The sequence below is a fragment of the Pristiophorus japonicus genome, chromosome 6, assembly GCF_044704955.1.
Source record: "Pristiophorus japonicus isolate sPriJap1 chromosome 6, sPriJap1.hap1, whole genome shotgun sequence".
Taxonomy (NCBI): domain Eukaryota; kingdom Metazoa; phylum Chordata; class Chondrichthyes; family Pristiophoridae; genus Pristiophorus; species Pristiophorus japonicus.
The window spans coordinates 32,775,674-32,803,442 of record NC_091982.1 but is presented as its reverse complement, the minus strand read 5'-3'; the positions used below and the strand labels follow the sequence as shown (position 1 = coordinate 32,803,442).

The 27,769-nt window shown below is 41.8% G+C and overlaps 1 protein-coding gene across 11 annotated transcripts in view; it reads left to right on the top strand.

Moving 5' to 3' along the window:
• Window positions 1–27,769, top strand: part of LOC139265606 (zinc finger MYM-type protein 3-like) — a 133,990-nt gene that overhangs the window by 83,960 nt on the left and 22,261 nt on the right. For 10 of the 11 annotated variants that reach the window (XM_070882736.1, XM_070882738.1, XM_070882732.1 and 7 more), the window contains 8 exons: window positions 3,949–4,121; window positions 7,547–7,712; window positions 20,006–20,076; window positions 22,270–22,456; window positions 23,459–23,574; window positions 24,868–25,042; window positions 25,878–26,024; window positions 27,293–27,396. In XM_070882736.1, the coding sequence (XP_070738837.1) occupies window positions 3,949–4,121; window positions 7,547–7,712; window positions 20,006–20,076; window positions 22,270–22,456; window positions 23,459–23,574; window positions 24,868–25,042; window positions 25,878–26,024; window positions 27,293–27,396 (1,139 nt within the window). The remainder of the gene's footprint in view (window positions 1–3,948; window positions 4,122–7,546; window positions 7,713–20,005; window positions 20,077–22,269; window positions 22,457–23,458; window positions 23,575–24,867; window positions 25,043–25,877; window positions 26,025–27,292; window positions 27,397–27,769) is intronic. The other variant, XM_070882739.1, reaches the window with a different exon arrangement.

Sequence of the window (27,769 nt, the reverse complement as noted above, 5' to 3'; positions counted from 1 at the left end):
TTGCTTCTGTCTCGAGCTTCTCTCTTCGCCTTCCCACCCTCTAATTCTGACCTCTTGTCTACTGCCCGTTACTCTAATTTCCCTTCATCTTGCCCTCTGCCTCTTTCAAGCTCATCCCTTCCATGAGACCCATCTCCTGTTCCCTTGACCCTTCCACACTCAACTCTTAACCACTCAACAACTCCTCGAGCCCTGTGCTAGCTGACATTGTTAATGGCTCACTTTCCTCAGCCATTGACCCTCTCCCTATTCAAAATTGCTGTCATCAACTCTCTCCAAAAACCCATCATTCCCAAGTATCAATCCATCTACAGCCTCCTTAAGTCCTCAAACATGGCATTGCCTCTAGTTATGCCCCTCTTTTTGAAAACTCAATATTCTAACATTAATCTCGTCCAGCTGTTGTCCTGCTTCGCGTATTGAGAATGCCCAGATCAAAGTCACACACGTACCCTGTTTAGTCAAATTGGAGTGCATTTATCCCTCTTTGTCCTCTGCACCTCTACACCATTTGATATTGACCATGTCATCTCTTTTCCCCCCCCATTGGTCCACTTTCTCCGCATCTGCATGCTGGCTGATCTCGTATATAAGCTGATGACACTGAGCTCTACTTTGCAACTACTTCCCTTAATCTCAACCTTTGTGCTGTTGGGCTGCCTTTTGGGACCTAGTCTTGGATGTCAGTACTTAGTAACTGAATATCAAAAAGGCTTCAACCATTGTTTTTGGTCCCTGCTACAAACTATTCCCTTGCTACACTGACTCCAGCCCCCCTGCTCCCCCCTCCCCTCCTGGTCACTCATTCAAACTGAATCAGACCTTGCAAAGCCTTGGGTTCCTGTTTAACCATGAACTTGGCTTTCAACCCTATGCCCTATCGTGTACCAACACTGAATTTTTCTATCTCTAGCATTGCCCTCATCATAGAATGATACAGCACGAGGCCATTTGGTTCTTTGAAAGAGCTTTCCAATTAATCCTATTCCCCTGTTCTTCCCCATACGCTTGCAATTTTTTCACTTCAAGTATTCATCTAATTCCCCTTTGAAAGTTATTTCAGGCAGTGTATTTCAGATCATAGCAACTTCCTGCGTTTAAAAAAAAAATAAAAGTCTTGCTACAGCCCTTCCTTCACTGAAGCCCTTACCCATGCTTTTGTCACCCGTAAATATGATTTCACTAAAGTCCTCTTCACTGCCCTCCCATTCTCCACTCCTCAAACTCCATCTGGTCCAAAACTCAACTGTACATTTTGTCCTGCTCACCTGTCACTCTCATCCTTGTAGACCTATGTTAGCTCTAAGTCCCCCAACACATTAAATTTAAAATCGTCATGATTGCCTTCAACTCTGTCTGTGATCTTGCTGCACCCTATCTCTGCGAGTTCCTCAAAGCTCCTGTACCCTTCTGGGCCTTTCAGTTCTCTGACTGGTCTTTTACGCGTTGCATCCTCTCTCCCTGCCCCCTCTCCCCGCCGCTCCTTTTTGGGGGGGAAAAGAAACTATTTTGTTGCTTGTCCATTTCTTTATCTATTGTTTTGTCTCCCTTTCTTCCCCAACCTCCCTCTGCCCTTTAAACCACCTATTGATACTTTTTACATTAAGGGTTCTATACAAAGGGCTGTTCTTAAAATAGATTTGTTTAGTTTTTTTTAAGTTTTAGAAAAATCTTTCAACTAAATGTTTTGCGAACAGGTTTGATGGTGTTGCAGTTGGATAACTTATTTAACCACAGAAGGAATTTTGTTTTAATGCAGTTTAGTGTTCTGGACTGGTCTGCTACTCAACTCAAGCCTCCCAGGTTCAGAATAAACCTTACTGGCTGAGTAGGCAGCAGTATCAATCTAGTACTGTTTTTCCAGGTTGTGTAGCTCCCAGGCTAACTTTTAAAATTCACTCAAACTTTAAGACTAAAGTTTAGTTGATTACTAACCTCTGTTTTCTCCCCCACCTCATTTATTGAAGAAAAAGCTTGTATAGTCTGGAGTTCTGATTTCTGTTGGTGAATGAGTGTTGGCCAGTTATTCAACTGTGTGTGGGAGGAGGAAATGTTGGTAGTCTTTCAGCTGTGTGTGGGGGTAAATTCGCTAACTGAGCCTGATCCTTTTCTTACTCAGTGTCGACATGAACCTTTTTCCAGCACAGATCGTTGGTTATCATTCAGCGTCAGGTAGATTCTTGCCCCCCCCCCCCCCCCCTCACCCCACCCCGGCATTTCGTAATCCCAGAGAGGAGCAGAGACCAATTTTTGCATCTCTACTATTACTCCTGGATGAGATCAGCTAACTCAGCATCGATGAAACTTGATGCCTTTTGATTCTGTTGTACACCTTATTTAAGGAAAGATATACTTGCATTGGAGAAAGTTCAGAGAAGGCTCACAAAGTTGATTCCTGAGATGAAGGGGTTGTCTTATGAAGAAAGGTTGGGCCTATATTCATTGGAGTATAGAAGAATGAAAGGTGATCTTATTGAAACGTATAAGATTCTGAGGGGGCTTGACAGGGTAGATAGCAGAGACGATGTTTCCCCTTGTGGGGGAATCTAGAACTAGGGGACATTTCAGAATAAGGTGTTAGCCCATTTAAAATGGAAATGAGGAGGAATTTCTTCTGAGGGTCGTGAATCTTTGGAATTCGCTACTCCAGAGAGTGGTGGAGGCTGGGTCATTGAATATATTTAAGGTGGAGGTAAACAGATTTTTGTATGATAAGGGAGTCGAGGGTTATGGGGAGCGGGCAGGGAAGTGGAGTTGAGGCCAAAATCAGAACAGCCATAATCTTACTGAATGGCAGAGCAGGCTCGATGGGCCAAATGGCCTACTGCTCCTATTGCTTATGTTTTTATGTTCTGTAAAATTTTAAAATTGTTTAATTCATCAGCATCCTTCACACCCACAGTATATAACTATTTTGGGATAATAAGTGCTACCATTAATTTGAAAGTGCCATCTTGATGTTAGTAGGCAGTGCTGCATGTAGTTTCCTTGTCCCAGGACCTTTGTTAGATCATGTATGGCACTGACTACTAGTGTCAAGATGTGCAAATATGTATGGTCATTGCATGGTTTTGACAAACTATTTCACAAGAATACACTTGTGGTAGTATGTGGCAGATGCTTATCAATTTGAAAAACGGAGGCGAGTCTCAAGTAGGTAGATCTGTCTTTGTTCACACAAATGTAGGCACTTCCCATCCCAACTGCCATGTTCGCTTGTCTTGTTTGCAAACTGCTCTGGTAATGTCATTGATATGAAAGAACACTTTGTGTTCTGGAGCTGATGCATTGATAGTGGCGGGGGGAGGTGGTGTCTCTTTGGAGCCAATCTGTCGTGGCCCAACCATTGACTGGGTTCACTCCATGCTTTGCCATACTGTGTTTTCCTCTTGTTCACATCCTAATTGTCATTTCTGTGTAGTGCTGTTGAAAGCTTGGGAACAAGCTACCTGCAAGTACAGGTTGAACCTCTCCGGCCTGGGACTCTCTGGTCCGGAAACATCTGTGGTTCGGCATCCGTGGTGGAACTGCCGCTCACTGTTAATTGCTCCCGTGGCGCTCAGCATCTCACTCTGCTTCCTTATTGTGGGACTTGACAGCGCAGTGAAGGAATGTCCGACCTGAGACGGACAGAGAAATGACCAATCGCCAACATTCCCCATCTCTCCTCCCTCACTCAGCAATCACCAGCACTGATCACCTGTGGTTTGGAAAATTCTCTGTTTTGGCACCGGTCAGATCCTTAGGGTGCCAGACAAGACGTTCAACCTATATGATGGAAGTTACAAGGAGAGTCTAATTGGGAAAAGAGAAAAAATAACTTTTAAAATGAGCATTGCCCATACAAACACTACGTGTTTGGTTCCCTCTGTGCCAGTGGATGTAATTGATTTGCTGCAGTAATTTTGACTTTGTTTAATTTTCTTTCTTCGTGTGCATTGTCTGCAGGTTGTGTGCTTCTTTATAAGCAGGACTTTACCAAAAACCTGGGCTTGTGCTGCATCACGTGTGCTTACTGTTCCCAGACCTGTCAGAGGGCAGTGACCAAAGAGCTGGATGGAAATACATGGGATTTCTGTGGGGAGGAATGCAAAAGCAAATACCTACTGTGGTACTTCAAGGTCAGTAGGAAGTTGCATATCATTAGTTTTCTGGCTCTTGCATTCACCCTCACAACTTACTTTTTTTCTCCTCTTTTACCCCTGGCTAAAAGAATTGATGGTTTTACACCTATAGACTAGAGATGTGTGATCAATATTTCCCTGAGTGTACAGATTGTCGTGGGTGAATTTTTATTTCCCCTTTCTTAGCCCAGGGGTGCCATATCCAAATGTAATGCCCTATAACTGCCCTGGAAAAAAATCAGCTAACTTACCTAGGACTGTAGGTTGAATGTGGCACCTTCATCTTTTGTGTGGTTCGTACCACACCAGGCATCGTTAACTGCTGAGTCTTCAGAGGTGCTAATATAAGGTATGGTGTTTGAAGAATGAATAAAAAATAGTGATGCAGTGGGTTTGAAATTACTATGCCTGCATTGTTCTAATCTTGTGTGATCTGCAATTTTTTTGAAGAGCCTTTTCATCTGTCCAAGCATTCAACTTATCGCAGCTGTGTTTCCTGAATGATTTGTTAAGTTAGTTGCATGTACTTTTCACTAGAACCAAGTTTTGAGAGAGTTTTGCATAGCTAAGGTATGCAAGACTGTTTCTCTCTTCTCTTCCCCCACCCCTCACTCTTCTTGAAGATAATGAATTTATTTGCATCTTCTCATTTACTTTTTCCAGTCCAACCTCCTGGACATACATCGATAAAGATAGTTAAAGATAAAAGTACATGACTGCTTTAAAAAGTAACTTTCAATAATGTAGTAAGGAATAAGTCCAGATAAATTGGAAGATCAGTTGGTGGACAATGGGAAACTTCCACAGGAGGTTATTGGGTACAATCTAGAGATAATCCCACAAGTAGCAAAGGAATTGAAGCAATAGTTGAAGTTCCTTGAATGAATAGAGAAATCAAAATCAAGCAAAGCGTAGAAAATATAACGGATTTAGGAAGGCTGGCCAGTAACGTAAGAAAAAGTAAGGGATTTTATAAACTAAAGTTTTTAAAGTCACAATAGGTGGATGAAAGAATGGTACAGATACTTAATTAGTACTTTGCCTCGACTTTCATGGATGAATGTGATGGTAAGAATGATGAGGTACAAGTGGAGGAGTTGGAGCAATTAGATTGGATAAATATAGACAATGAAGTAATAAAATAAAGTTGATTGAACCGAGAAGTGGACCCTGCTGGCTTGTATCCTAGAATGCTGAGGGAAATCGGAGCGGAAAAAGCAGTTCAATGCTGTTGGATATAGCATCTGTGCCAAAGGACTGGATAAATTGATAAAATTAAGGCTCACAGTGTTAAAGATGATATGTCCGCATGGGTAAAAAGTTAAAACATAAGAAATAGAGAGTAGTTACTAATGTATTTTTTTCATACATATTGATGTTAGTATTCTTAAAGTTATATAAGATGCATATATTATTTGAGATCGGGACTTAAGTATAGGGACCACAATATGAAAAGTTGTCGGTGGCACAACATTAGGTAGCTTGGTTAATTTGTTTAGAGGGCTCCGGGAAGGTATGGTTCGGTCAATAAAATTGGTAGATACCTGTCCGATTAAATTTAATGCAGAGAATGAGAGATACTACATTTTGCAAAGAAGAAGACGACAAAATATACATTAAAATATAAAACTTCAAAAGGAGTACACAAGCAGAGAGATTTGGGAATAAAGATATACAAACCTTTACACGAAGAACAAATTGATTTGAGCTTTAAAAAAACCTGCGAAATTTTAGGTTTTGTAAGCGGAGGCACAAAAGTATAAACTTGCACAAGTCATTGGTTAAGCTGCAATTTAAACATTGTGTCCAGTTTTGGGTGCTCTACTTGAGGAAGGATGCCAAATCCTTGGAGAGGGTACAGAAGTGATTCACTATGATGTTGGCGATGAGAGGCTTTAGTTATGAGGATAGACGAAAGAAACAGGAGATGAGACCAGTTCATAGATATATTCAAAAGGGAGTTTGACGTGGCCCTTGCGGCTAAAGGGATCAAGGGGTATGGAGAACTAAAGTTGCATGATCAGCCATGATCATATTGAATGGTGGTGCAGGCTCGAAGGGCCGAATGGCCTACTCCTGCACCTACTTTCTATGTTTCTATGTGATAAATGTGCTCAGAATTGAGGAGTTTTGAGAAGGTAAGCAAGGGAAAAAAAATGATTGTGGCTAGTGAATTGATAATGGAGGTGGAGGGCGTGGGGAAGGGGAAAACATTTAAAATCACACAAAAATGCAATAAGGGCAAAGGTTTCTTTAACTGAGGGTTAGATTGTGGAACGCTTTTAAAAAGGAAGTCTATAAATATGTGAAAAAGAAAAATTAAAAAAGATATGGGGTAAGGGTAGGGAAATAAGATTAAGTGAAGCTCTTTCAGAAAACCGGCACAGGAATGTTGTGTTGAATGGCCTCCTGAGCTGTAGAATTATTTGGTTAAATGGTTGATCAGATGAGTTCCTTCCAGGCCACTTCTGATGCTAGTGTAGCAGTGAAGATGCAAGTGGCCTGGGGGATAGCTCTGAGAGCTTCTGCTTGACTGAAGAGCTTAAAGGACAAACTTGTGAGTAAGTAATGGTCAATGTCGAGAGATGTTTTTTTTGCACCATGTGGTGGGCCATGATGTAGTGTTGAAATATATAATGTTAAACCTTTTTATGTTGTCAAAAAAGGAAGGAAAATTTGAAAAAAAATACTCAAGAAAACCTGTTCTATTGTAATGTTGCATGTCCTGACATTAGCTACCTTGGTGGCTTTAAAAAAAAATCTATCTACCACTGTTTCTCCACAGGCGTATTGTGAACCTGGAGTACGCAGCCAGCCTTAAACCGAGGCATGGATATTTTCTTATAGATGATATTGTTGTATTTAGGACATTGAATTTCACCATCTTGTCATTCAGACTTGGCAACAAATCTTACCTTTTTCCCCCTTCCTCACAGAGTAATGGATCTGTGGAACAGACTCCTGGCAAAAGCAGTTAATGGTGTCGATTAACTCCATCAAAATAAAAGGCTGGATAAGTATCTGGCTAGGAATGCGATGTACGGTTATAGAGATAGGTACAGACAGATCATCAAATGCTCCATGGAACACGGTGGTTCCTGTGCTGCTGGGACCATGAAAATGTCATCTGCGGAGAGCAACTGGCCAGGTTTGAGTGACTGAATAGGTATTGTGGAGGCATGTTCAAACTTCTTCGGGGTGGGGAGAAATTTTGCAGAACTTTCCCTCAGGTCATTAAATAAACATGATAGAGCCCGTGATAGGGCAGGTTGTACACGGTCTGTGGAAGGAGCAGGCTTGATGGATTGAATGGCCTTTTTCTCGTTCCATGCTTTGTGTTAACAGCTGTGACCTGCCTTGTGCAACATGTTTGTTTGGGTGTGGAAGGTGACTGCTTCCTAATTGTTCACTGTGTCCTTCAGGTAGCCAGATGCCATGCCTGCAAACGTCAGGGCAAGCTTCTGGAAACGGTACACTGGCGCGGGGAAATTAAACACTTCTGCAACCAGCAGTGCCTCTTGCGCTTCTACAGTCAGCAAAACCAGCCCAATCTAGCGACGCAGAAGGGACCTGAAAGTCTGCTCAACAGTAAGTGGGTAGAGAAAGCCGCATGTTGTAGGCAGTGGACGTAATAAACTAGTAGAGCAAATTAGAACGCATTACCAAATGGTGCTTTGCTAACTACGGAATTAATAGTTGTTGATCTGTTAGCCATTTCATAGCATTGGGATGTGACCTCTTGACTATTCTTAGCTGATGTTTGCGAGTTCTAATCTTCGCTGTATCAGCTGTTACCTGTGCATCTCTGTAAACTTGCAGTAATCATGTCATTATAGGTAATTCTTCATTCACTCTGTGCGTAATTGCACATCAGTGATTTAAGATATTGCTGCCTGGTCTTCTCGCTATTGGGTACTGGATGAAAGCAGACCCTAAACGGAATAAAATTGTCATCAACTTGTTTGTTTTGAAGAAGAGGCAAATGCAAGAATGATTACAGCCAGTAATTCAACTTCGCTCTTCAGATCAATACTTATTAAACTGCTTCAGCTTTGATTTTGCTGATCTGAACCTCTCAGATTATTCCCGTTATAATTACACACTCCCACGTATTTTCTCATGGTTACATTTTCTTTTTGTGGGGAAGGAGTAGCATGATTTCCACTTGTGCACAATAACTAACTTTAATTCCAGCCCCCACAACCCCCCCCAAAAAATCCGTGTTCTGTTTGCACATACACTTGTACGAAATTGTGTTTTCTCTGTTATTCGTCCTTTTTTAAAAGCTGCTGTTTCTTCCATTGCTTAGTTGGGAAGTCTTGTACACATCGGGGGTGGGGAGAGGGAGAGGGAGAGATCTATCATCCTGACTGCAGAGGGGTGCTCGAGTGGTTCAGTGATAACCAAAGTTCCCTTTAAAAATTTTTACGGACTGTGCGACCTATTCAGATTTCTGTCTCTTTGCAGTTTTTCCATTTATGAGCCGGCTGCGCAGAACCTCCAGACCGCACTGCACAGCTTAACGGGAACATTGGTGATGACAATCCTCCATTTCTTCTGAGGATATAATGGACATTTTCTTGGCCTGGTCCTACAACGCTTCTGCTTAGAATGGCAGCCGAACGGCTTGATCTGAATTGAAAGCACAATTGCTGATGCTGTTGTCATTTTGCAACCCTTTTTATTTAAAAAAAATAATAATAATTTTGTTAGTAATCTTCCATGTTCCCTGTAATTTATTTTCCTGCTGCACGGCCCATTCAAAATACAGCACTTGCATGGTTTTTCTATTGAAAAGTCGGCTTGATGGGACCCCTGGAGCGCTGAGACACCACGCGTCCATGCAGCTTACAGGGAACATTAGTCTGCACGTGGATGCTAACTTCCCACCTCAAATGTGAATCTCCCTTGGCCTCCGTGTGAAAGAAAAAACTTCTGTTTTATCAGGACCTTTCACAACCTCAGGATGTCCAAAAGCTCTTCTTAGCCGAGTCATTACTTTTTGCAATATAGTTATTATTTTGTAGGCAAACAGCAGTCTATTTGACCTTAGCAAGGTCCCACAAGTGCAATGAGATGAATGACCTGTTAATCTGTGTTTGGTGGTGCTGGTTGCATGTTGACCAGGACAGCGGTAGAATTCGCCTGCTCTTCAAATAATGTCATGGGATCTTTTATGTGAGCAGGCAGGGCCTCTGTTTAATGTTTCATCCAAAACACAGCATCTCTGACAATGCAGCATTTCTCCACTGGAGTGTTGGCCTTGATTATGTGCACAAATCTGAAGTGGGATTTGAACTCGCAATCATGTGGCTCAGAGGTAAAAATGCTACCACTGAGCCAAGCTGACACTTCTCCTGTGATGTGCAGTTTACGTAATGTCTCAGTACATTTTGTGACCACATGTAAGTTGAAATTGCAGTGAGATACTAATATACAAGCTTTTATGTGAAATTCCTCTGTTTTAACAGGCATCAATCCATTTATTTTAATCACGTTAATCTCTCTGTTAAAATAGTGGAGAGATATTTTGTGCATTGCATTTTGTTATTATACCACACTGTAATTTAAGGGCCTTGGGTTTTAATATTTCACGCTTTAGAAGTAGGACTCGTTTAAATATTTTTGCACAATTGCTGGTTCAGCTCCCTAATCACTGCATAAAAGTCATAGCATTAGTACAAATTAGAGAGCTTTTGAAAAGGCATGCAGCCATTAAAGTAAGCAGCTGCTTTTCTGGGGGCATCCCTTAATCAGATCTGTGTGATTGGTTGAAACAAAAGTTGAGCTATTTAGTTTAGCGACACTTGATTTTCACATTTTTGTCCTAGCTTTCTTATTTACTCTTTCTTTGCTGAAGATGACAACTCATGCTGGAGTATGGTTCCTCAGATGACAACAAACCCTCCATTAACTTGTGAACATTGGCAAGATGTTCTGATTGGTGGGACAATAATAGACTGTTGCCTAACTTCTACTCTTTGTCATCACAGATGAGCAGTTACAGATTGTGGTGTAGCATATACAGAATAATGGCTGTTTTTCAGCTTTCTTTCTCCTTGCCTTAAAGCTGGGAATTTATATCTAGTACTCCCACTTTTGTCCTGGCTCTGATTGCAAAGAAGAAGGAACTCGTGGCTAGTACCATACCATTATCATACTTTTCCTAGAAATTTACTGAGGACTTTGCCTCTTATTGTTGAGAGTGTGATGAATCAATATCTTGTAATGCTGTATGTGTGAGGAGAAAGAAAAAGAAAAAACTACAAATGCTGGAATTACAGTTGGTCTGTCAGTGTTTTTAAAGTGAAAAGCTAAATGAATGTTTCAGATATAAACCCTCGATCAGAAATTTTCTAATGAAAGGGCCACAAAATGTTAACATATCTTTTCTGTTTACAAACACATGGACATGCTGTATAATTCAGTATGCTATTTTTTATTTTGTGCTTCATTATATTCATATACTATACAGAATTACTGAAAAGTTGATGAGGAAGAAAGCTGCCATTTGTTCCAGGGGTTCAGATAACCACTTTGTCTGAACTCTCAGAACAAATGACAGCTACACTCCAGCTTTGAAAACAAATTAATGTTAATTGTTTAAAAAGTAGGTCTGAAATGTCATTGAATTAAGACTGAGACTGATATCAGTCCTGTAGAACAATACAGTACATCACCCCATTATTAGGGCTTTGTGTATATTAGTGTTATTAACTAGGATTTCAGTGGAGGTATAGTACAAGGCATGTGAATTTTTATATAATGCTCACTTCAGTTGTGGAAAAATAACCAGTGCTATCTTGGATTTTATTCATCCAAAGTTGGGTGGTGTCTGGGGAGAACATTGTGAGCTGTAAAACTCTAGGGTGAAGTACTGATGGCTACAGGCATGACACTGCTGGTAGTCATTTGAGATGGACTTGGAGTAACAAGCAAGGAATGTACTGCACAACAGTGAAGTATATTGGCTTAAGTGCAACTTTCTTTTTACACTTCCATCCTAGTGTATTAGTACCAACATACTAAATGAGTGTAGTGACAACACTACCAAATCTATGGTAGATTCTCCAAATTCGGATGCATTGGAATAGGATCGGCTCGTGAAGGGTGTGAAATAAAATACTTTGGCAATCGGAAGAAAAAATATCAGTTCTTTGTATAAAATTTGCTCTTTTTGCTCCTAAGCAACTTAACACGAGTTAATGCAAGTGTTAATATGTGAGATAAACACGACATAGGCCAGGATATTGCGGTGGGTAACAACAGTGAATGAACACCCTTTTGAAACTAACCGCAACTTCTGGATGTAACGCATGTGGATCCTAGCGCGGAAATCCTGAAATTGCGGTCAGCCATTCACTTCTTTGCCACTGGCTGCGCTGTGGCCCCCCACCCCATAGTCGGCATTCAGGGTAATCTGTCAAATTAGGGGGCTCAATTTTCTCAAATGGCATATTGCCAGAGTGCGCCTGTTTTTTTTTGGCCCAACTATTCCAAAAAAGTAGCAAGATTCCCCGTTCTGTTTTTTTGAAATTGGCGCCGCGCAGCCTGTCCTTTAGCTTCGGGGGATGGAGCCTAATGTATGCGCCAAAAAAATGATGCTCCCCTTCGACGCATGCGCGAAAAAATAAGGACGTCTTTATGCTCAATACAGCTCCCGGTCTGCATGCAGCCATTTTTAAAGAGCCAGTTGTGTGAGAGAACTTTAATTCTCATTGGAAAAATTGGAGCTGCAATTGGCTCAAGGACCAAGAATTTCTTGCAGGATGAAGTGGAGGCACTAGTTACTGTAATTGAGGCCAGATGGCACGAGCTGGACACCAGCAGAGGTGTCACAAAAGTTTCACCAAAAGAAATGAAGAAACGCTGGAACCAACTTGCAGAAGATTACTGTGCAATGGTGACCACCCCGAGGTCCGGAGGCCAATGCACAAACAAGTGGCAGGACCTTGGTCAAGTAGTTAATGTAAGTAATATTTTCATTTATTCACTGGAATTGCAGTTGTAAATATGACTATCTGAATATGTCCCACCTAGCAGAAAGACAAACTCTCTTTAAAAAATTTATATTTTCATCTTTGCAGAGAAAGGTGGCACACAACAAACGGGAAAGAACTTGAACAGGAGGAGGCCCATCAAATCTGCACCCACTGACACACTTGGAAGACAGGGTCGCTGCTTTGATGGGTCTTGCCTGGAGAAAAGCAACCACCACTGCACAAGCTGGGTCCACATTTGAGGGAGAGGGGAAGTTTTGCAAATTCCAGAGTCTGGCTTTGCTAAAAGTCAAGCACTGCGCAGGCTAGCGATGCTTCAGTTCATGGGGATCTCTCTGTCAGCTGCTTCGGTTGATGCAATGTGCTATCATTCATTGTGGTCCTTCAAATGAGCCTGCTGCCTGCGCTGTGTGAGCCTACTCATGCGGCCCACGCTGCCCCCTCTGCTACTAACCATTTGTCTTCTGTTATATTTTACAGAACTTGAGGCCAACCCTGACGATTCAGACGGGACAAGCCTGAAGAAGAGAACATCTTCCAGACCAAGAATGGATGAAGCCCACACTGTTGTACTCTCTCTTGAGGAGGTGCAGATATCGTCCATTGAGGTGCCAGTCCCTTTCCTGAGTGGTACGAGTGTTGTGACGTTCCATGGTTTCCCACAGTCCGACGCTGGGGATTCCAGTGGGGTGCAGCGAGGCACACCCAGGGCCCCACCGTCCGAGGCTGCGGGTCCTAGTGGGATGCAGCATGGCACACCCAGGGCCCCACCGTCCGAGGCTGTGGGTCCCAGTGGGATGCAGCAAGGCATACCCAGGGCACCACCGTCCGAAGCTGCGGGTCCTAGTGGGATGCAGCAAGGCACACCCAGGGTGAGGGGGGGAACGAGAGCACCACAGTGCTCTCCTGAGGTGCAGAATCTAACAGATGTGGTTCAGATGATGGCAATGAGTGCGGAGAGCATTGACCTTTCACGATCACTCCTGTACACCATCAGTGGGGTGGGTGATGAGCTATCAGGACTGTTGGGAGAAATAACAACACACTCAAGAAATGGGAGCACTGTCCGAGAACATGAGGGAATGGCTCAGGCAGCTGATATTATGTCGGTGCACATGAGGGAGGGAATGTCACAGGTAGTTGAGATACTGTCGGCGAACGTGAGGGAGGGAATGTCAAGAGTTAGCTGTTACAATAAGGGAACATGCCCAGACCCTGCACCCATTGATCGAATCTACTGCCACTCCCACTCCAATCCCCAGACCTCTGAAGAGACTGAAGCCGGGCCTTCCACATTAGCGCTTGCACTCCCCACCCATCAAGAAGTGAGCATTACCTAAGATGTTCGAAAGAATAACATGAAAAACGCTGCGTCATTGCCTGCGGGCAGGGGTGGAGTCAACAAGACCAAGCGCAGCGGCGGTCTTGGAATAAGGTGGAGGAGAGATGGGTGCAGCCTTTCTTTGCTGCTGTTGTTGATGTCACTGTTGTAACTGTTCTCAAATTAAAAGTTTTTTGTAAGTGATCTTAGACTTAGTAAGTGATCTTAACTGAAAACTTTAAAGTTTGATACAAGAATATTTTTATTTAAATTAAGTACAAACGTGTGTGTTAAACTTTTGAATAAAATATATTTTAAATTATAACTGAATCATTTCCATTATTTGTTCCATTTATTAGCACAATTTTTTGAAGTAACGAAGAATCATTGCATTATTTGTTCCATTAACACAACATTACGGAACAGGTCCAAACAGTAAACATGGTTCATTTTGAATAGTTGCCGCTGAGCCTTCAGGCAGCAAAGCGTTCACAGATGAGCTGCTGGCGCAAGGCTCCAGCAATCGTTAAAGGGGCACGACGACCCGCCCTCCTCCGCCGTCGTGCTCCAGGTTCAGATAGTTGCATGGCTTCCTCGTCGTCGTCCTCCTCGTCATCTGCATCTTCCTCCATCAGCCACTCTCGCCTCGGATGGGAATTCTACTACCAGCTGCTGCCTCATGATGGCTAAGTTATGCAACATGCAGCACACAACAGTGAACTGACCGACAATCTCAGGGGAGTATTACAATTAGCCTCCGGAATGGTCCAGGCATCGGAAACTCTGTTTCAAGATGCCAATGGTCCTCTATTATGCTGCGTGTTGCAATGTGGACATGTCGTACTCCTGGTCAGTTTCCATCCGGGTTATGCGTAGGAGCATCATGAGCCAGATGACGAGGCCATACCTTTTGTCTCCCAGTAGCCAGCTCTGCCCTTCTGGTTGCTGCTGAAACATGGCAGATGTAGCATGCTCATGTAGGATGAACGCATCATGGGTGCTCCCAGGGTATCTTGCATCAACTGACATGATGCGTTGATTGTCATCACACATGCGTTGCACATTAACAAAGTGGAAGCCTTTTCTGTTCCTGTACATCTCTGAATTCTCCAAAGGTACTGGCAAGGTGATGAGGGTACAATCAATGCAGCCCTGTATCTTCAGGAAGCCAACAACCTGGAGAAGCCCACAGCCTTTTCATGCATTGCCTGGGCGGTCATGGAGAACTTTATGTAGTCATTCCTACGGGCCAAATGCAGATGTGCGTTGCATGTTGCGTGCAGTCTTCCTGCTGCTTCTAGTTAGCAGGTCTGCTTTACTAATCAAGATCCATGGCGTGGCCCTGGGCAACGTGGACCACTTTCCATACCTTGGGAGCCTATTATCAGCAAGGACAGATATCACCGACAAGGTTCAACACCATCTCCATTGCGCCAGCGCAGCCTTTGGCCACCTGAGGCAGAATGTTTGAAGATCAGGCCCTCAAATCTGCCACCAAGCTCATGGTCTACAGGGCTGTAGTGATACCCGCCCTCCTGTGTGGCTGAGATGTGGACCATATACAGTAGACCCCTCAAATCGCTGGAGAAATACCACCAACCATGTCTCCGCAAGATCCTGCAAATCCCCTGGGAGGACAGACGCACCAACATTCGCGTCCTCGATCAGGCCAACATCCCTAACATCGAAGCACTGACTACACTCAACCAGCTCCGTTGGCGGGCCACATTGTTCGCATGCCTGACACAAGACTCTAAAGCAAGCGCTCTACTCAGGACTCCTACATGGCAAGCGAGCCGCAGGTGGACAGAGGAAACGTTACAAGGACACCCTCAAAGCCTCCTTGATAAAATGCAACATCCCCACCAATACCTGGGCGTCCCTGGCCAAAGAGCATCCGGGAGGGCGCTGAGCACCTCGAGTCTCGTCACCGAGAGCTTGCAGAAAACGAGCGCAGGCAGCTGAAGGATCATGTGGCAAACCAGTCCCACCCACCCTTTTCTTCAACCACTGTCTGTTCCACCTATGCCCGAGACTGTAATTCCCATATTGGAGTGTTCAATCACCTAAGAACTCAGAGTGGAAGCAGTCCTCGATTTCGAGGGACTGCCTATGAAGATGACTAACTCACAGATCATGGCTATAACTTCTTTGCGGAAACACAGCCTTCTCTCGGTCTACGTCACTCGGGCGAAGGTATGAACGCCTGTTTCGGTATACCTGACGTGGGTAAGGCCTCCTGCTCATCATCCTACATGCTCTGAGGTTCCTCATGCGATGACGTCTATTCAAATGTCTGCTCCGCAGCACCATCATGCAGAAGACTTGCATGATGTATGGCATTCAGTATTGCCCCCATGATTAAATTGTACCTTTTACAAGCTGCTCAAAACAGCAGGCAGGGCAAGCTTCTTTGTTCTCTCTCTCCCCAAGGTCGACTCCCTAGTATAGACTACATCCAGCTCTGAGCATGCGCAGTAGGCTTGCTTAGATCAGGAAACAACCCCCCCCCCCCCCCCAGCCCCTGGCTTCATTTGAAGTTTCTTGCTGCATAGTGCAAGGGTTCTCATCCCTGCCGTTCGCCTATCATTTCTCTCTTTTCCCCCCCCCCCCCCCCCCCGGGCTTAATTTGATGCTGCTTGCTGCATAGTGTAAGGATTCTCATTCCTTCAGGATTTCAGGATTCAGTTTGGCTCCTTCCCCCCTTCCCCCCGGCTTCTTTTGAAGTCGAGCCCCTGTGTCCGGGTGAGGGACAGATTCTGCCGGCAGACCCTCGAGCCCGGATTGAAGACATTGGGTGGTGTGGCACTTTTTATTAAAAAATAATCCAAATGAAAGAATTGCATGGAACTTCCATTTTCTGCGTTTTCAGTTGTAAAAAATTAAGCTTGATGATGCACATTTAATGCGTTCTTGACTCCCTCCAAATCTTTCTGCGCTGATTTTTTGATGTGCACTGGTTTTTCTTAAGTGCCCAGAAGGTTTTTTGGGAGTGGTCACATACGCTGTCCTAAGAGAAATGTAAGTTGGACAAACTTGCATAAATGTGAAAAACTGGTGCAGACATCAGGTTACGCCCCCCATGACGCAAAAAAAAACCCTAAAAAAATCGTAACTAATTGAGTTGCGCTGGTGCACAATCTTTGGGGAAACTAGGATTTTTAAAATTTAGTCCAAAAAAAACGGCGCAAATCACGAGAAAATTGAACCCAGGGAAACTGACATACCCCATTAATAGTTACACCCTTTTGGATTAGGTGTAACTGAGGTTTTAGCAGCTTATTGATTGCTAAGCAAATGTTACGGTCCTGAAAATTTTATTTTAATCTTGGTGTGTCAACTATTTTAATAAAAAATTTTTTAACACTTTTCAGAAACCTTTTGCTATAAAATATATATATATATATATATTTTAAGTTTGTTTATCTTTATTTCAGGTGTACCTTTTCCCCATGTGAGAGCCCCAATCTTTGTTTTGTTCAACATTTTTTAAAAGTTAGAATCAAAGGCGCTTATTCACCACCTGGGTGTTCAGTCTGAGAATTCTGCACTGTGATTGCTACTTAGACAGCTTGTTGACGTCATGTTATGGGATTTCCACTAAACTACACTGATTTCAACTGCACGTCAGAAAAGCCGAACTTCTCGCTAGAGATATAGATCTCTGTGGGAAGCTTACTTTGCGGCCAGCAGCAAACGCCTTTGCTTTGCTGCTGACCAATGTTTAAGATTGTGTGGCAATTCAGATGCAGTTAGTTTCTCTGAAGGGTTGTGTCCAATGAACTGCTTGCTCCGAGGAAATGCTCTGCAATGATCCCGCACCCTAACTTTGTAGAACTCTGCTTTAAAACTGCATTTGGAAGCCAGTCAACAATTTGGTTGTAGTGAAGAGGTGTCTTGTAATTTGTGCTCCTTAGTTGATACTGGCACTGAAATACACCCACCGTAAATTGTATAATTTACAGCATCTGTATTTGAAGTCTCTAGCCAATCCTGCATTCCAGCCAAGATTTTAATTGTAAATGAAATGGTATGTTGTAGTCAAGACTTGGATGGGATCCAAGTAGCTCCACCTTGGGTTGACTGAACAACTAATGAATGACTGTCAATGCCAGCATAACGAGTGGATATTTAGCATTTCCCTACTGCTAGTGACTTGAATATTATTTAAACACACAAATGCTATTTTACTGCAATGGGCAGTAAAATAAAACCCAATATTTTAGTTTAAATTGTAGCTTGCATGTGGATGCAGATTTAGGCAGGCACGTGACGCACTGGCACGAAGAGACCCCCCTGAACTCCATTTGTACATGTTAATAGAACAATGTTGGTGTATGGATTAAAAATATGGATAAGAATACAATTTATCTGGGTTCAGGTGACACTCTTAATTATGCAAAGCTTCACTTTCATGATTTAGGATAGCACCTGAATCTCAAGATATTCCTGCCTTGTAGTACATTACAACCTATGTTCTATTCATGAGTAAAGTAAATATTGTAGTGGGGTGCTGATACTAGATGGACAGAGGAGTCGAATGCATCTTCAATTCTTCAATGATTGACACCCAGAAGAGCAAAAAAAATTATTAAAATATTTGAAGAGGTGAGGAATGGGGCAGAGCAGACAAATATGTTTCTATAAGCAGGCTAATATGGAGATATGAAAGGATGCTTCTCCTGCCCTCGATGCATTGCGCATCTTCTGATTTATCAGTTCGGATCATGTTTCATTAGTGCTAGCTGCTATTGACCTGATGTTGCAGGCAAAGCTCGCGGCTGCTCCCCTTCATTGCCGTCAGGAGGTCTGCACGTAATATTGGAAGTTGGGAAAAAGAAAGAAAGACTGACATTTATATAGCGCCGTTCACAACCAGATGTCTCAAAGCGCTTTACAGCCAATGAAGTATTTTTGGAGTGTAGTCACTGTTGTAATGTGGGAAACGCAGCAGCCAATTTGCGCACAAGCAAGCTCCCACAAACAGCAATGTAATAATGACCAGATAATCTCTTTTTGTTATATTGATTGAGGATAACTACCCTGCTCCTCTTCGAAATAGTGCCATGGGATCTTTTAGATCCACTTCAGAGAGCAGGCTTGGTTGAACGTCTCATCTGAAAGATGGCACCTCCGACAGTGCAGTGCTCCCTCAGCACCGTAGTGGAGTGTCCGCCTAGATTTATGTGCTCAGGTTCCTGGAATGGGACTTGAACCCGCAACCTTCTGACTCGGAGGCGAGTGTGCTACCCACTGAGCCACAGCTGACACTAGTGCAAGTGACTGAGGATCATCCTTTGAGCAATGAAAGGCATACAAGTATTGTGTAAAGAGGATAGGGTAGAAAAGCCTTTAAATTACCTTGTGACTGTTCGTGTAACAACAATTAACAGTACTTTTTCATTTACTTCTGTGCCTCATTAATTAGAGCATGTTTTTTTGCATTTTTTGGTGAATTGTCATTGGCAAAGCAAACCCCCACCATCCCATTCTTGGACTCCCAATTTTGGACTGGTGGGGTGGGGGCTGGTGGGGAGCAAAGGCTTGCAGCCATTCCTCCAGGCCAGTGACCCAGCACAATAAGAGGTGACTGATATATTGTCAAGTTTACAGGTGGTTCTCTATTATAATTGGGAGCAGTTCAGTAGAATTTATTTATCTTTAACAAGTATTCCTGCAGAATAACTGACACTGCAGTGTATTTCTCCATTTCCAGTGTCAGGCCCTTAGAAGAATGAGCACCCACCCCCATTAATTGTGATGACTTTTAGCTCTGCACAAGTTTGCAATGGATATATAATATTTTGGTTAACTGTGTTTTTATTGAATTTGTATTTCCAATCTAAGTGGTAAAGTTAAGTTTATTTTTTTGTGTTGATCGGGTGAAGAATGGTTTTTGCATGTCCTGTCTCTGTTGAGTAGGTATAGCAATACCTAGTTCCAATTTAAATCTCATTCCACTTTGCCCCAATTAAATCTCAGTTTACAGCTAACTTGGGTTGAATTGTAGTTTTACGCAGCGGGCTCATGCCTGGTAGGTACTTGGTTGAACTGCACCAGACTCATTTTACTTAACTCGTTTCAGGTGGCACAGAGACGTGACCTTTTAGTCCCATTGGTCTGAGCTGAATTCAAATCCAAATCCCAGATGTTGGAGTGTGCACCCCACGGTCCTCTTGAGCCTGTTCATTCAGCTACCAACATTTTTAAAATATTTTTTTAACTGTTTCATTTAGTTACGCTAACAAAATGTATTGAACACTTATAATTATATTTCTAAAATGAGAAATAATTAGCATATTTGTGTTTTGTCCCAGAAACTGTGGTTGGCAATATGCCGTGCACATGTTGCACGACTCGCGCAGACTAGTGCAAGTACAGAGATGTGCAGTAGTGACCTCAAATGACTTCCACATTATTATGTGGATGATTTTTGAAAAAAAAACAACTTATTGAGGTTTTGTAAACATGCACACCCACAAATGTGCACACTCTCAAACGTGCACAGTCACAAACATCGGCTCAGTTTGTTTCAAACAATCTGTGTCTTTTGTTTGCAGATGAGGCGCAGGAGTCTAAGAATGCGACGTCTCCGACTCCCTCTCCGACTCCCTCTCCCACGAAATTTGAAGTAAGTAAAGTTTTTTTTTTGTTTTGAATGATCTTCCACCGACCACAAGAGTGGATTGAAGTGTGTTTTTTTTGTTACCATTTTAACTCCACATTCAGTGTGCTTCCTCCCATGCTCCGGGTGCTAGCTGAACAGTTGAGAGATTGAACTCTGAATGTATGAGGTAAGTGCATCCATATTCCATTCATAACTTTAAAAAAAAATGGTGCCAGAATTAGAGAAAGGTTGCCATGGAAATTGGATGCACTCTGTACACTCTAGGCATATTGAGCATGTTACCAATTTTTAAATCACTGAAGTCTTAATCCTTTATTTTTGTTTTTGCTTTGTGTTACTCTACAGAATGTGAAATTTTGTTTCTGGTTTTGTGTAACAACTACCTAAACATGCAGGATACAAACAAATGTAAGAAAGCATTGAACAAGAAAAGGCTTTATGGCTTATCAAGCTCACTTCCTCCACAGACCGTGTACAATCTGTCCTGTGATGGATTCCATGCCACCAATGTAATCATAAGAGGGAAAGTTCTGCAAAATATCGTATGGTCTCCAATGATAGTTGAATAAAACGACACAATTTCTGCCTTGTATTTGTATTACTCGTTCAAAAGTAGTCAGCTGCCCTCCACAGTCCCAGCACTGCAAGAACCACTGTTCCATGGAGCATTTGATTTATCTTTGTGCTTATCCTATCTTCAAACCCATTATTAACCATTTATTTTATATAACTTTTATTTATTAAGGAGTTAATCAGCAAAGCATTGGTAAAAAGCAGTGTGAATGCTGAATATCTGAAATAAAAACAAAAAAATGCTGGAAACGTACAGCAAGCCATTCAACATCTGAAAGAGAAAAATAGGTAACGTTTCAGATTTGACTCTTCATCAGAACTGTGTATTTAAGCATATTTTGTTTGTATTTCAGTTTGTTAAGCATTAACTGCTTTTATTGGGAGTCTCTTGCACATATGCACTACCCTGGGAAGAGGGAGATGATTTTAAACTGGAAATCTTAGTTAGTGTGTTTCTTAGTTTTATTTATACCCAGAAATATTCTTTTAAATGCAATGGAAGATAATTCTGTGCGTAAATAGAAATATTTGCAGGAACTTAATCAGAGTTCCTTCCTTGCCTGCAGTTGTTTGAGGTTTACATTTTGAGTCCTTTTTTTAAGCAATTCCTTCTAAATTGTTTTGATGGCCTGTGGAAGCGAAGAACTGGAGTGATAACAGACGGGGGAGGGGGTTTCTGGTCCTCTTCTGTCTGTTGTGTCGAGTGGGGTCATTGTTTACTGGTCTTGTGGAAAGGATTGTAGCTGGATTTTAAGAGAGTTTGGGGTCCTTTACATTAAGGAGGAGTTAAAATCAGAAAGGTGAGATGCCCAGTAACTAATATTTTATCCATATAGCTGTCGGGTGGTTATAGATAAAATAGGTGCATGCCCCAATTATAAAATTGGGCTATCTTCAGACCATGATCAACTGTAAAATAATAATTGATTTTACAAGCTTAAAGAGGAGCAGTACTTTGTTGGGCTGGGCAGGAAAAGAGGTATAACATGTTGCTTCTTGCAGAGATTTGAAATTGTGGGTTGTGTTCAAAGAACAGCAAAATCTAATTTTGTGTTGCAAGGCTGGAAGAATTTTAGTGGGATTCAGAATGTTTTCAGTCATGTGATTTTGTTCATAAGACTTCCAGTGACATTCCATATATTCTTTGGAGACTGTCAATGTCTTTATCAATGTATTTTTCCTCCATTTTATCCCTACTAACCCATTCTGGGGTTCAGTTTTGTGCTTGTGATCAGCTCTCTGGTACCTCACCCAGTGGCACATTCTTCATGTGCAAGCTTGGGCAGTGAATGTGAGGGGGACAGCACAGCTCAACCTGCTTCTGTCGCCTCTTCCGATGACCCCGCAGGTGCATTTGAGCAGGTGTCACTAGATAGTAATTCGGAACAGAACTGTGGCTGTGAATTGTGAGGGGTCAGGGAGACCTTTTGTTGTGGCCCCACTACCACACTGGCTGAGAGTGACTCAGCACAGACCAAGAATTCAAACTGGAAACTTGCTTGTCCGTATGATCAGTTTCACGTGATTTATTAATCCACTTGGGTAAAATGGTTTGTTCAGAATTGATTCTAACAGTAATGTAACTGTGCTGTATATTTCTAATTTTAAAATGTTCCTTATTAGGCATCTGTACAGACTCGGTCGTCAAAACAACCACCACCACCACAGCCGCCGCCGCCGCCGCCACCACCTTCACCGCCATCTCCACCTCCTGTGACACTGAAGAATAAGGCTATACTGTGTAAACCCTTGACTCAAAATAAGGGCATCTCCTGTAAACCCGAAATGAAGTCCAAAGGATGTCAAACAGGTAAATTGTTAAGATGAAGAGAAAACCATTGATGCTAGAAATGCATAGCTGATTTGATTATTATTGGAGAAAGATGAATTAAACTTTCTGGTGTGCCCTTTCGTTGATCCTGAAGCATTAACCGTGCTTTATTTTTAAGATGCTGATCAATCCGCTGTGCATTTATTAGTTAAGTTTATTTTTAAAAACTGCAGAGAAACTGAAAGCCTGTAATCAACACTTAATTTGCTCCGTCATATTCAAATTAAACCACCAGGACAAGGGGATGTATATAAAATTGATAAAAGACCAATTGAGAAGTGATTAATACCTGGATCTGTAGTCTGAGTAGGCTCTTCCTGGTCGTTCCCTTTTGTTATGGACCCCATTTTTGCCCTCTCCGGTCCAAGAGGTGCAGGCTTGACCATATCTGCCACACAACTGGTTTAACAGTCAATCACCAGATCTGGCTCGACCACATCGAGGGTACGATAGTGCATTGCTGATACCACACTAATAATCCAGATGCCAAGACGACTAATCCAGAGAATGAGAGTTCAGATCCCACTATGGAACTTTAGCATTTGAATTCTGATTAAAAATAAATAAATATCTTTAAATAAAAAGCCGGAACCAGTAAAAGTGACCATGAAACTGTTGATTGTCAGAAAAACCCACTGGTTCACTAATATCTTTGGAGGGGATGGTGTTCCCATGCGCTTGCTGTCCTTGTCCTTCAAGGCAATAGAGGTTCCGGGTTTAGGAGGTGCTAAAAAAATAATGGGATTTATCTGAATATTGGGGAAATTTATAAAGGTTTGGGAAAGAGGCAAGGATTGTATTATATGTGCCACTTAACTACTTGTGGATTGCTTCAATTAGAAAATAGCATGTGAATTCAAGTTTTAAAATGCAATTAAAACATTTCCCAGTAATTCTAAGAAATAAGTAATTTTATAAATTGGCAATAAAATTGTAATTCTTGCACCCTTTTTTAAAAATCTGTTTAATTTTCTGTTTCAGAGGAGGAATGGAAGCCACAACTGATTGTGGTACCCATCCCTGTGCCAGTCTTCATACCAGTGCCTTTGCATATGTATTGTCAAAACACACCAGTGCCTTTATCTATGCCAATCCCGGTAAGTTTCATGGTTTTGTAGCTCATACTTTGCAAGAATCTTTGAGTCAAATGCGACAATTTACTCGGTAGATATCATAAAAGAACGACTAGGTTCATGTTCTTTTTTATTAGGGTTGTACATTTAAGCTTGTGAATGCGGTATAGAAAGCATACAAATGATCAGGCTGTCAATTTTTTTGTTGGTTCACATTAGTCCTGATTGGCAAGTTGATTTAATTTTATGTTTTTTTTGTCCGTGGTAGGTTACTTTTCAGCTGCCAAAATTAATAAAAGTGGGGAGAGGGATGGCGGTTCAAATACTGCAGTAGGTGGGGTGCTCGTGTTGATTTCACCGACAATTTTCTCCCCTCCTGAAAGTACTGTATTGACTGTTCTCTTGTAACTTTGTCAACTGTTCTTCATTGGAGAGTCCTGACAGTAAATGTTAACAGGATAGGAGTGGGTGCAAAGGGAAGGAAATGAATTGGGGTTCCTGCTCCAGAACTCTATTCAGGAATCTCTAATTGAAAGTATGCATGTGTGGATGTTGGATGAGAACAGGATCAGGCTTGCTTTTGATACTTCCGATGGCGGAGTTGCCTGTTGACACTCCCAAATCATCTGAGATTCTGTTGTGTATATTTATTTAATTCTTATAATTTTCAGTGGTAGGTGATAGTATCTTTCGGACATATTCCATGACTGAAATCTTCATATTTTGAATTTAAAAAAAAAAAAATCAATATTTAAAAGGTTTAGGACTGCAGCAAAACTCATTACTAGGAGAGCAATTCTGATAAAGGAGAGGACATGCAAGTTAGGTTTGGAGAAGGAGAAAGGTTAGAGCAGTTGCTTTATGTGGGGTTTGATACCGGGGTGGGGGAGGATTGAGCCCTTAGTTTTTGGCAGGGTTTTCAAGGAGGATTGGGATGATACGAGATCTAACTGGGTTTTAAATGGAGAGAGGAATTGGAGGACATAGCATGTCGCTGGATTTTTGAGGGGCACAATCTGGGAACATGCATCTAGCTAGACTTTGGAGAAAAGTGGGATTTAGGAGGAGGAGGATTGGGAGACAGAGGTACAGCTGTGGTTTGTAGAAAGAGGAGAAATTTAAGGTTGGTGGATGTGGGAATCTGCATTTTCAGATGTAGAGGATGATTTGGGGGATGGATTTTGCAGCATTCAGTAAACAATGGTAAGACAAATATTTCCAAGTTACTAGCATGTACAGAAATGTTTGTTTTGTTTGTGAGTCTTGAAATTACATTTTATAACTTTTTGTTAACACGCTGTTTGGTTTATAAAATAGGTCCCTATTCCGATGTTCCTTCCTACCACTTTAGACAGTGCTGATAAGATAGTAGAGACGATAGAGGAATTGAAAGTCAAAATCCCATCAAACCCATTTGAAGCTGATATACTCGCCATGGCGGAGATGATAGCAGAGGCTGAGGAAATGGAGAAAGCTTCATCAGATCTTTGTGGCAAGTTTCATTTTAAATTTTTACTCATTTCTCTTTCACCGTTGTTCCTAATCTGTTCCAATGAGGCATGGATCCTTCAATAAGCCATATTGTTCAAAATCTAAAGCAGACTGTAACATTTTCTCATGTGACTTCTGATGTAATATAAACTTGCTCTGTGACTTGTGTCGTCATCATTTTTCTTGTGGTTTCACAAAACTGTATTCCAAAGCTTGTCCATGTATATGTAACCAATTGTTTATCAGATTTAGAAGTCTCCTGCTGCATATTGAACCACTGCACTGTCCTGAGACTCTTGCTAGTTTAATAGACTTTTGTGCAGCATGATGGATGTTGATCATGGTTCTAGTTGAGAATATAATTGGCAAAGCAGCAGGAAGGATAATTACGTAGCAAATTATATCCAATTTTGTTTTCTATTTTTCTATTCGGCATTGCATTTGTTGTTGCCTTCTGATGACCAGGAGAAGTCCCTACTCTTTATATCATGCCGAGAGATCTTTAGTTTCCACCTTAGTTAAATTTCTAATGGAAAATATGGTACTTCCAGCAATGCAGTAGTCCCTCAATACGGCACTGCAATGTCAGTCTAAATTATGTACTCTCTTTCAGAAGTGTAGCTTGAATCCAAACCACCTGACTGAGATGAATGTGTTAACAACTGAGCCAAGTTGACACTTATTTTCCTTTTTAAGTAAATATATACTTACTAGCCAACTGTGTTGTCAATGTTGGATTCTCTTTTTTTCTATACGCCACCCCACTGGCCTTATAAAGTTAATTATCTTTTTGATATGCAATAAGACCCAGTTATTTTTTTCCTTGTCTGGAACAGATCTTGCTAGCAATCAGAGTGCTGATGGCCTCCTGGAAGACTGTGACTTATTTGGACCTGCCAGAGATGATGTGTTGGCCATGGCAGTAAAAATGGCTAATGTCTTGGATGAACCGGGACAGGATTTGGAAGCGGACTTCCCCAAAAGTAAGTATAAGTGGTGCTTTGAAGCTGTTCCAAGCAGTGACGTTGAGGAGTGCAGTATGTTGCAAACTTGCTTTCACTTTTAAATTGCAAACCTTGAAAATATTTTCCCAATGCAAATTTGAAAATATTGCTAATCTAACATTCAAAGTTGAGCAGAGTTGGAGTTCTGCGAGCATCTCTGCAGCTTACTCCCTTTTTATGTACGATAAAATAATATTTGATAGGGACTAGAAATGACTTGCTAGTCTAAATACAGTAGTGAGGTATAGCATTTATTCCCATTGTAGATAATGGGAGAAGAAAAGTTGGCTGATGATGAGCATTTATGTTCCATATAGTGATATGGATAGTGTTTAAACCAAAGGGAATGGTTCTGCTGACTTTTCCTGATGGTTATGGTTTAGATTATTCATCTTTAGAATTGACCAAAACAAAAAAAGAGCAAGGTTAAGCAGACCCCCAACCTCTTTTCCCAGTGGTTTGATGCGAGGTCTACAGTTTTGCATATATTTATGTTGCTTGGAGGAAAGATTGCAGACCAGTGGGAAAACTTATTTGGCACAGGAGAAGCCATTTAGGTGTGGCGTGAATAAGCTGGCACATCTATTTTATAGGGATTACCTGATGGTTCCAATGTTTTTAAATGTAATTTGGATGTGAGCAACACTGACAAGGCCACAATTATTTCCCTGAGAAGATGTTGGGCTGCCTTGTGCTAGTGGTACTCTTTCTCTTCTCCACCCCCCCCTTCCTCCCATAGCAATCCCAGGATTTTGACCCAGCAACATGGAATGAATGCTGATATATATCCAATTCAGAATGATGAGATTTGGACTGGAGCTTGGAGGTGATGGTGTTCCTGTGGTCTTCCTGCTCTTTTTTTTGATAGCTAATATTGGTGTGCCTTCCTAACTCTGCGATCTCTCCAGCGTAGCATTTGTCTTTCAGTTGACTGAAATCTGAATTGGCTGGGTCGATCATAGTCATTTGCATGCAAATTCAATAATCAGCCGAGAGATTTGGACATTCTAACAGCATGCAAACATTGGGGCAATCAGTTCAACGGAAAACTTAATTTCCACGGCGGCGACCTGATTAAATGGCTTTTACTTTTTTTGCAGAAATTCTTACAATCTAAAGGTTTATTTTACCATCAGGAGGCCAAAAAAGCAGATAATTTTCATATTTGTTCCACAACTTTGCTGTAAAAACTTCTTGGGAATTTCATTTAAAAATGTTTTTAAAATTACATTTCATTTATTTTTCAGCACCGTTGGAACTTAATTCGGGTGTTGATTTCCTGTTTGACTGTGGGCTTGTGACAACAGATGAAGAACAGCCAGAATCTGAAATCCCACGAGCTGTCAGAAGGGTACGATTTCTTTGAGTTTGTATGTGTATTCAGCAGAACCATGTGACTGCCACGACAGTCAGTGGGTTCAAGTTGTCGCATTTTGGTCCATTTAAAAATAAATACAAAATAGTTGAGCTTTAACTAGGCAATCTTGATGTCATATCACATGGGCTTTTTTTTTTTAAAAGCTTTACTCCCACCAATAAATGCACTGCCAATGCAGAACTGAGTCAGAGAAATTGGGAATGTTTGGTCTATGGTGAGTTACAGATTGCTGGGATGGTGATGGGATTACAATTACTTCAGTGTTCTGGGCCAGGGAGAGAGAAAATGGACGAATGTGGCTGCTGCTGATTTCTATACATTGGCCCCTACTGGAAAGTTGATGTGT